General features: G+C 36.5%; 1 protein-coding gene across 1 annotated transcript; it reads right to left on the minus strand.

The window, feature by feature from the left end:
* Positions 1-944: 944 nt before the first annotated feature.
* LOC138403510 (uncharacterized) lies at positions 945-5,396 on the minus strand. The gene is made up of 2 exons (XM_069504368.1): positions 5,391-5,396; positions 945-5,126 (listed from the first exon to the last, which is right to left on the minus strand). The coding sequence occupies exons 1-2, from the start codon at positions 5,394-5,396 to the stop codon at positions 4,086-4,088; spliced, it is 1,047 nt and encodes a 348-aa protein (XP_069360469.1). The 3' UTR covers positions 945-4,085.
* Positions 5,397-11,366: the final 5,970 nt, after the last annotated feature.

The following is an 11,366-nucleotide window of genomic DNA, read 5'->3' on the forward strand; positions in this document are numbered from 1 at the left end:
TGCTATCTCCTTCTAAATGTCAATGTACCTTTTTGTCGCGTACTGTACTTACTCGTATATTATTGCTCTCATCCCTAGAGTACTATTAATACAAATTAGGTAGGTACTACATTCTTACGATAGGCTCTGAAGAATAATAAATAATTCGTTAATGGTCGTCGTTATCATATAAGAGTAGCTATTCATGCAAATTATGTTTCTTTGTTTCAAAAGTAGGAATTATATTTGACTACAGTCTGTATAAATAAAATTCAAAGTACTGAGTGACTGACTGACTGACTTATATTATATCAACGCACAGCCTAAACCGCTGGTCCTAGAGATATGAAATTTGTAGGGTGTTAAGGGCAGGTATCCACTAAGAAAGGGTTTTTCGAAATCCCCAAGTGGGTTAAATGGGGGTTTGAAATTTATATAGAAGTCGCGAGCATAAGCTAGTTAGAAATTTAAAAAAAAAATACAAATCAGCCCAGAAACCTCAGAGAAATTCGTGTACATACCTACACACTGAAAACAAAGACACCAAATTGAGAGAATTGGGAAATATTTATATCCGACATGCAAAATGGATGTTGGAATATGTTTTCTGATAAGGTAGACTTTGTGGTACGCGATGTAGACGCGCAAACGCGACACCGCGACACTAGTGTCGCAAGTCGCCGTCCACCATTGGATACAGATAACTTGACGATTGATATAATTTGATTGATTCAAGCGGTTCAAAAGCAAATAACCCAGTTGGTAAGATAGACGAACTGTTGGTGAAATGGAACGCAGCCCATAATGTAAACGTTTTGACACTTCGCTCTGTTCTCTTTGATTTTATGTCTCCGCCGCGTATAATGTGTTTTTTGTAAAATCTTATTTAAATCAGATAATTAAACAAGTCAAAGTCAAAGTCAAAGTCAAATGATTTATTCAAAATAGGTAATAAATTACTCTTATTGATTGTCTGGTATAGTGTTAGATTTGTAAGATAATATAGTGGTGATAATTATAACGCAAACTTAAAACTAAAGCTACGAGGGTTCCAAACGCGCCCAGGTCTGAGAAGAGCCCACAACAAACTCAGCCGGGTATTCTTTTTATTATCACCACTTTACAAATTTATTGAAACTTATTAGAACTATCACAAAGTCGTTAAGCAACTCATTCCCAAGCTTGCTTATCATTTAAATAATCCTTTACATTGTAATAGGATTTTTCAATTAGTTTACGTTTTATGAAAACTTTGAACTTGTTGAGAGACATCTCCAATATGTCTTCTGGAAGCTTATTATAGAAACGTATGGAATTACGAGCAAATGAATTGCTAACTTTACTGAGCCTAGAGGCGGGAATTACAAGTTTATTTTTATTTCTAGTATTTATATTATGACAGTCACTTTTTTTTTTAAATTTATTTATGTTTTTATGTACGTACAGTAAATTTTCAAAAATATATTGATTATGCACTGTCATAATTTTAACTTCCCTAAATTTAGTTCTCAGCGACTCTCGTGGCCCCATACTGTATATGGCTCGAACAGCCCTTTTCTGCAGCACAAAAATAGAATTAATATCAGCAGCATTACCCCATAATAATATACCATATGACATAATGCTGTGAAAGTAACTAAAATATACTAGTCTCGCAGTTTCTATGTCTGTCAACTGGCGAATCTTTTTTACCGCATATGCGGCAGAACTAAGTCTGTTCGATAAGTTATTTATATGAGAGCCCCATTGAAGTTTTGCATCTAACGTTATTCCAAGAAAAATAGCGGTATCCACTAAATCTAATTCCTCATTATTAAGTTGCACAGTGGTTTTCACCTGCTTAACATTTGGTAAAGTGAATTTAATACACTTTGTCTTTTTCCCGTTGAGAAGCAGGTTATTAGCTTCGAACCACTGTACTAACTTGGTGAGAGAATTGTTTACTTCATCAAAAGTTGTTAAGTATCGATTGATTTTAAATAAAAGTGATGTATCATCAGCAAACAAGACTATCCCGTAATTGTCCTTAGCGAGGTAAGGAAGGTCATTGATGTAAATAAGGAACAGAAAAGGTCCTAAGATGGAACCTTGTGGCACCCCCATTTTTACAACGGATCCGGGAGATCGCTTTCCATTCACGTCTACCCTTTGTATTCTATCATTTAGGTAAGAACTCATCAATTCCAATGCTGCACCCCTAATTCCATAATGGTGCAATTTCGCGACCAATGTTTCATGATCAACGCAGTCGAAAGCCTTGGATAAATCACATAAAACGCCAAGCGCATCACGTGATTCCTCCCAGGCTTCAAATATATTTAGTATTAACTCAACACCAGCATCGGTTGTTGAGCGACCCCGTGTAAAACCAAACTGTTTGGTGTGAAATAAATCATTAATGTTGAAAAAATTAAGCAGTTGAGTTAAAATTATTTTTTCAAAGATTTTACTAAAAGTGGGTAGTACAGATATCGGTCTGAAGTTAGTGGGGTCACTAGTACTACCTGATTTAAATAATGGAATTATTTTACTATGTTTCATTAAGTCTGGAAACTCACCACAGTCAACACAATTATTGAATATTAATGCTAACTCGGGTGCAACAATATCAATTAATGATTTCACAACGTTAACGGAAATGCCCCACAGATCATTTGTTTTCTTATTATTAATTAATTTAAAAGCTTTGATAACGTCAGAGCAACTAACGTGACTGAATTCAAACATTTTATTACATTCAGGCACGTTATCCTCCAATAGTGAGAGAGCGGCGGCTGCTGAAGAGTTCAATGATTTTGTAGTAGAAACAGGAATATCTGTAAAGAAGGTCTCGAAAACGGTTGCAACCTCGGGGTCTGACGTAATCAACTTGTCATGATATTTTAGTTCAAAATTACAAGTTTTATGTGTCACTCTTCCTGTTTCTTCGTTAACTATTTTCCAGGTAGTTTTTACTACATTGGAGCTGTTTTTAATTTTTGCCTGGATATATTTTGACTTGGCTGCAATGCAATCTCTCTTAAACTTTTTGGAAAACAGTTGAACGTATTGCTTGAATTCGTCACCAGTATCATATTGTCGCTCCGCATACAATTCATATAGTTTTTGTCTACTTTTATGTAGTTCTACTGTTGCCCATTCACTAAAAACTTTTGCATCAGTAGTCAAGACCGATTTACTGGTGAATATTGAGTTAAATATAGTATTGAATATATTAAAAAATGTATTATACATTTCATCAGGACTAAACCCATTTGACAAAAATGGAAGGTGTTTTATAAGGCTTAGTCTCATATTCTCAATTCGGTCAGACGTTACTGGTACAAAGGTTATTCTACGTTTAGAATTTTTTTTCTTCAAATTTTCAAACTGGATCAACTGTCCACAATGATCCGAATCCAATTTGCTAATTATGGTTTTAGTAATTGGATTTATATTTGTAAAAATATTGTCTATACATGTGGCGCTAGTTACAGTTATTCTTGTAGGCTCCATAAACATGTTGGATAGGTTGTAGGATTTGAAAAGATTTAATAATTTGCCATTTAAAGGGCTACTTTCCAAAATATTTACATTAAAGTCTCCGCACACAATCAGCTTTTTATTTGATTTTGAGATTTTGAATAAGACTTCATCCATTACCTTTTCAAAAAGATCAAAGTTAGACAAGGGTGGTCTATATACAGACACAACAATGAATTGCTCAAGTTCAACTGAGGATAGTTCTATTGTTCGCTCAACAGACAGGCTCTCTATGTCATTTCGATTCTTGAATTTTAATTGTTTGCTAAGCAAAATTAACGAGCCGCCATGAATCGCATTGGTTCTGGTGAACGAACTACCAACCTGGTGATTACCAAAATTGAATGTATACTCATGATTTTTTAACCAATGCTCAGTTATACATAAAATATCAATATTGAAATTATTCAAAAAAAGTTCTATTTCCAGATCTTTCCCTCTGATACATTGAATATTTTGGTGCACCAGATTGATAACATTAGATTTTTTGCAACAACTTGCAATTTCTAATTCTTTGCCGGTGAAGCTCTGTATACTTTGATGTACATTTTTCATGTGACAGGGCTCCTCCGTTGTCTTACTGTCTAGTTTAAACAAGCAATAGGGTTCCTAATAGTACTTACACTATTGCTCGAGTCAATAATAGAAAAATTAGTACTAGAAGTACTCGAGTCAATATTATAAATATTTGTACTAGAAGTACTTGAGTCAATATTATAAATATTTGTACTAGAAGTACAGTTTGTATAAGAGTCAAAAGAGTTTGTTACAACACTTGTAACTGAATCATTTAAATTATGTGCTAATAGTGAGGCAATATGCATCTTACATCTCTTCGGCAGATACATACTGTCTCCGGTCAATTTAAACTTATTAGTCAATTTAATACTATTAATGTCAAAATAAAAAATAGCTTCACTATAATGTTTAGTGAGATTATACATTTTCAAATTTAAAGTATGTATTTTATCATTTTGTTGTTTGTTTAATGTACCAGAATAAGGAAAAGCACACAAAACAAATTTACATTTTGTTTTCTCATGTAGGAGCAATAATTTTTGAATGCATTTTACAATCTGTTGTTTTTTGACTTGTAAACTGTCCCCAAACAATAATATAACATTTGTATTACTATCCAATGATTTTTCATTTAAGTTATTAATTAAATAGTTAAAACTAGCTCCAGGAGAACATCTATTAATCACTGAATGCTTTAAACAACAGCTCATTATGGAGCCCAGACCTCTACCTAAGCTGTCAGAAATAATTATAGTTTGTTTTATTGGCTTAGCTGAGGGATTAATATTGACAGATGAAGGAACCTCTGTAACATCAATACTACACGGAACCTCTGTAACATCAATACTACACGGAACCTCTGTAACATCAATACTACACTGCTCTGGACAAGTATCTGTTTTCACAGGGAGCGGTGCAGGACTATCTTGGTGAACAATAGGTACATTTGGAGAACATTCATGCTTATTGGTTAATGACTCAAAGCGAGCCATGTTATAGTTACTTAATGCTAACAATTCATCTGCTGCCAGTATTTGCTCATCAATCTGTTTTTGTGACAGCTCGTATTGGTTTGTGACATTATGTAGCGAATAAGTCAAGTTTAACTAGTTCAAAACCCGACTTTAATTCAGACTTTCAGGTTATGGGCCGTCTCATACCTAATAACAACAAAAATGACAACAAATAATCATTTAACTTTGTGTGAAAAACTAAAAGGCCGGGAAAACTACTCCACGTGGAGCTTCTCTGTGAAGGCTTTGTTACAGTTAGAAGATCTCTGGGAATGCATCAATGATGTCAAGCCGGACCCAAAAAAGGACACAAAGGCAAGATCAAAACTCATTTTATTGATTGACCCCACTCTTTACGTGCATATTAGAGAGGCCGATACGGCCAAACAAGTATGGGACAACTTGTCACGGGCATTTGAAGATTCTGGTTTAACTAGGAAAGTAGGACTCCTGAAAGACCTTATTAATACAACTTTAGAAAATAGTTTAAACGTGGAAGACTATGTAAATAAGATCATGACCTCTGCTCATAAATTGAGAAATATTGGTTTTCAAGTTAATGATGAATGGCTCGGGACATTGATGTTGGCAGGGTTACCCGATGTATATAAACCTATGATAATGGGTATTGAAAGTTCCGGTGTAACAATTAGTGCAGATTTGATCAAAACTAAACTTTTACAGGAAATTAAATCATCTGACACTACCGCATTTTACACAAACAGCAAAAGTAGCCCTCCGAAGCACCAACAGCAGTCAAAGCCGAAGGGACCTAGGTGTTTCCGGTGTAATAAGCATGGCCATCTGAGCAGAAACTGTTGGTTTAAGAAGAATAACTCTAATAATCATGATTCTAATAATGGATTTATCGCTGCTTTTTCAGCAACAACCCTAAATGATTCACAGAGCTGGTACGTGGACTCTGGCGCCTCAATGCACATGACAATGCACCGAAGCTGGCTAGAAGATGAGACGCCTCCACCTGTTAAAAGTATAAGGATAGCTGACAATAAAGCATTGTCCGTAGAAAGCTGTGGCAACATCACAATCCCAGTATTCGATGCTGAAGGCCACTCGAGGAACATTCAGGTTAGAAACGTTATTTATGTACCAGAGCTCAAAACTAATTTAATATCAGTCAGTAAAACTATAAAAAATGGATGTAAAGTGGAGTTTGACGCATATGGTTGCAAAATATTAAACACAAAAGGTCAAAAGGTAGCAAACGCCACTTTAACAAATGACATGTATAGACTTAATACTGCTTACAAGGAAGGTCATGCCATGCCGGCTCTTGCAGAAAGTGATACCTATCTGTGGCACCAGCGTATGGGCCACCTAAACTTTACTGACATAAACAAAATACCTAACTGTACTACTGGTGTAAAATTGTCTCCGATAAAAGAAGATATAACTTGTATAAGTTGTTTAGAAGGGAAGCAGAGTAGGCAACCTTTTCCAAGTGAGGGCTCCCGGGCAACTGAGTTGCTAGAGCTCATCCATTCCGATGTATGTGGACCGATGCAAACAGCAACACTTGGAGGTGCGAGGTACTTTGTCACTTTTATAGATGATTTTTCACGTAAAGTATTTGTATATGTAATTAAAAGTAAAGCCGAAGTATTTGAAAAGTTTATTGAGTTTAAGAACATGGTAGAAAATCAATTAGAAGGTAAAAGGATTAAAAAATTAAGGAGCGACAATGGCCTTGAATATAAAAATAACAATTTTGAAAATTATCTTAAAAAATATGGTATTTTGCACCAAACTAGCAACCCATACACTCCTCAACAGAATGGTTTGAGCGAAAGAATGAATAGAACTATTATTGAACGCGCCAAATGTATGATATTTAATGCTGAATTACAGAAAAACTATTGGGGTGAAGCTGTGGTTACAGCAGCACACATCATCAACCGTTCGCCAACCAGATCGCTCTCTTACATCACGCCTGAGGAGGTGTGGACTGGCAAGCAGCCAGATTTAAGTCACATGAGGATTTTTGGGTGCAAGGCCATGGTGCACATACCAAAAGAACGTCGCCAAAAGCTTGATGCTAAATCACGTGAGTTAATTTTTGTTGGATACAGCAACTGTGTAAAGGGCTACCGTTTTATAGACCCCCAGAGCAAACAGGCAATAACTAGTAGAGATGTTGTATTCCTGGAGTCCACTGTAAAAGGAAATAAAATTAATAATAAAGTAAATGATTTAGCAATAGAAAACAATACATTACAAAATAAAAATGTTAATTTATCAAAGGAAAAAGTAAATAAAAAGCAAGATACATCAAACTCACCATCAGATACTATTTATGTACCATTATTTGACGAAGATACAGAAGAAGAGAGAAGTCAGCCTGATGATAAAATTGATGAGTCAACGTCCTCACACCAAGATTCAAGTCAATCATCAGACTATACTAATCCTGATGATGAAACGTATATACCTGAAGAAAGTTTCAACACTCCTATACATGTGAACATTCGGTCTCGGCGAAATGTGGTACACAAGGAAGACACTATATCACCTCCTCCTTCTTCTTATATATGCATGAACAGTGAATCAGCAATGAGCATTTTAGACAGTGACCCACAATCCCTCACCGAAGCTCTACAAAGCAGTAATGCAGCGTTGTGGAAAGTAGCGATGAATGAAGAATATCAGTCATTGTTGAATAACAACACATGGATTCTTGTAGATTTACCTAAAAATAAAAAGGCTATACCTTGTAAATGGGTATTCAAGACCAAAACTGATGAGGAGGGCAAGGTATTCAGGTACAAAGCTAGACTTGTTGTGAAAGGCTACTGTCAAAAGAAAGGCATAGAATACCATGAAATCTATGCTCCAGTGGTACGCTACTCTTCAATGAGGTATGTCATTGGCTTGGCAGCTAAATATAGTTTAAAAATTTACCAAATGGACGCTGTCACTGCCTTTCTACAAGGGGACATAGAAGAAGAAATATACATGTCACAACCGCCATGTTTTGTGGAAGGCGACAAAGTCTGTTTATTACAGAAGTCAATATATGGCTTAAAGCAGGCGAGTAGACAATGGAATAAAAAATTAAATACAGCTCTCCTTGAAATAGGTATGTTTCGCTCTAAAGTTGATCCTTGTATATACTATAGAATAATTGATAAAGAAGATATGTTATTTATAACCGTTTATGTTGATGATTTACTTTATATATTTAACAAAGAAGATACAGCCTCTATGATAAAGAAAAAATTAAATGAAAAATTTCATATGAAGGACTTGGGCGTAGCGAAACGGTGCATTGGCTTCAGAATAAATCAAAACAATATTCAAAATGAAATATCATTGGATCAATCTCTATACATAGAAAGAATACTTAGTCGATTTAATATGAGTGATTGTAAATCTGCATACACACCTTGCGATGCCAATGTGCAACTAAAGAAAGCTGATAGTAATGAAGAAATATTAAGGAATATTCCATATCAAGAAGTGATTGGATGTCTGTTGTATCTATCACAAGGAACCAGACCTGACATTGCTTATACAGTCAATATGTTAAGTAGATACAATAATAGCCCAACATCTCAACACTGGATTGCAGTCAAAAGAGTACTTAGATATTTAAAAGGAACTTTGAATACCAAACTTACCTTCAAGAAAAATGATTGCAACATTGTGGGCTACTGCGACGCAGACTGGGCTACTGATGTAGAAGACAGGAGATCATGTTCTGGATATGTATTTTTGTTTCAGGGTGCTGCAATAAGTTGGTGCTCTAAAAAACAGCCAACTATTGCTTTATCTAGTACAGAAGCTGAGTACATGTCATTGGCCACTGCTATACAGGAAGCTATTTGGTTAAAGCAGCTGGAAACAGATTTTTGGCCTCATCTTTCAGGTACACCTATCTCTGTTTACTGTGACAATCAAAGTGCCATTAGTATTTCAGGGAATGACGCATACCATACAAGAAGCAAGCACATTGATGTCCGCTACCACTTCATAAGAGAGAGGGTGACAAGCAAGCAGGTTTCCGTACTTTACAAGAGCACACAGGACATGGTGGCTGATGTTCTCACAAAGGGTCTGCACCGGCCTAAGCACCTACAATTCACCAAGGCAATGGGTCTGCGTTCAGAGGAGGGTGTTGGTGAAATGGAACGCAGCCCATAATGTAAACGTTTTGACACTTCGCTCTGTTCTCTTTGATTTTATGTCTCCGCCGCGTATAATGTGTTTTTTGTAAAATCTTATTTAAATCAGATAATTAAACAAGTTTAACTAGTTCAAAACCCAACTTTAATTCAGACTTTCACGAACTAACCGCATCTAGTAATTCCTGTAAATTGACCAGACCGCCGATTAAACTTAGCTATTTGATACGCATTGCGGCTGCGAAAGTAGTTTGTGGTCAGCTCAATACTGTGGGCCAGTCGATACGAATTAGACACTTCAATTCTCACTTAAGTTCGAAATAAGTAAAGGTGTTTTGCCTGGTTTCTCTGTTTTGCTGAGCCTTGATTATTTCTGATGGAAGATAAAATTTGTGATGTACTAAACGACGACAGGTCATGAAGACCTATCAGTTAATAAATATCCAGTACCTTGTTTTTGACCGACTAATCGTGGTATAACCATTTTAAATTGGCTAGACTGGACACACACACACACACACACACACAGCACAGGCCAGTGTCTGGTAGCAGCGACACCGATGCAGCCAGTCTAGCTTTGTGATGACTGATGACCAACACACCTGCTCAGCGGGGTCATTACGGGCAAACCCTTGTATCTGATTTTTTAAAAAATGGTGGGTGACTGAAGGCCAGGGCCCCTAGTCCCCAGCGGCCCCGCTATTCCTGGCTCTGGCAGAGGTTACGGTAACGACAGCGCAGGGGGAGCTAAGAATCTCCGGCAGAGATTCCGCTGCTAACATACAACGCACCAAAGTCTTCGAACAGAGTGTTATAGACATTGAGGTCCCAATGCTGGTGGTGACCTCGCACCGGAAGGGGCTGCGGTGGAAGACTCCCACTAGGTGGATATACGAAATCAAGCACAGTCACAGGGTACCGTAGCATTCAGGCAGCGCAAGACCGTGATGTGTGTAAGTCCCTACAAGAGTCCTATGTCCAGCAGTGGACGTCTATGAGTTGATAATGATGATTATTATAGATATAAATTGTACAAATATTTGTTCCACTTAATGTAGACCCGTGTTTTTGTTACCAATACTTACCAATCGATTGTTAATAAAACTCCAATGTTCGTACAAAGTTACAAGATCCAATAACTCTAGTTACGGTTACCACGCAACAGAATTTCCTCGAAAGAAAATCACTGCAATGGACATAACATACAAGCACGCTGGAAGAGGTATGTGCCATACAAAATTACAGTTATTATTACGCCGATTCGAAGCACCTCACCAAGAGTACCGGAAATTAAAATTGACACTTGTAATGCGTATCTAAACGTACATAGACATCCAGATCGCCACTCTCACACTCGGTTCATGACAGCTCGACTTGTCTGTGCCTTGTGGACACTTGTTGGACTTTTCTGTAAGCAAGCAATTTTTTGCAACTGCGCCTTGTCTCTCTTTGATATAATTATAATAATTTTAACATTAATTGATAGAAGAACCATTATTTTATTGTTGAGTAAACCTATGGTATCATTGAATTTATTAATATCACTTTTTTTTAACTTCGTAATATATTGACTCACTTAAAACTTACACACTTTATGTGAAATGGTCTTCGTGTGGACACTATGTTGATAGTGTTTCATCACTAACATTTAATTCCGAGTACGATTACATAACGCTTACGGTTGCTTCAAAAATAGGTTGGCAATCGCAAGTCTAGCGTACTTATTGGTAGGTATTAGTTTAGTAGATGTCAGTGGCATAAATAAAGATCTCGAAAACAAAGAAACTTCAAGTTTCAAGCGCGGCGATATTAAGGTTTTTCATTACGTACGGTAGGTAAGTACTTGGACCTAAATGTAATACAAAAATATTTTCAGTGCGCTTAGTACGAGATTTTATGTCTCACCAACGTTGATAGTATTAGAGTGCGGAAACACTGCCGTGTTTTAGTAAACTGGATCTTAACTGCCTTGTTTTAAGGCTCAAGTTTGTCTTCATATCTACAGCCAGCACTCCAAGCGGAAACGTTGCGAAATTAAAATCAGTGGCGTTGAATTTTTGACTTCAACTCAAGGCAATTAAGGTCCGTTTTACTTTGACGTTATTGTGTTTCGCCTGTCGAATTCTAGCAACGTTGGTGAGACGTAAAATCTTATACTAAGCGTACTGAACTGTTTTCGTGTAGGTACTAA

The sequence above is a fragment of the Maniola hyperantus genome, chromosome 17 (genome assembly GCF_902806685.2).
Source record: "Maniola hyperantus chromosome 17, iAphHyp1.2, whole genome shotgun sequence".
In the NCBI taxonomy this organism is placed as follows: domain Eukaryota; kingdom Metazoa; phylum Arthropoda; class Insecta; order Lepidoptera; family Nymphalidae; genus Maniola; species Maniola hyperantus.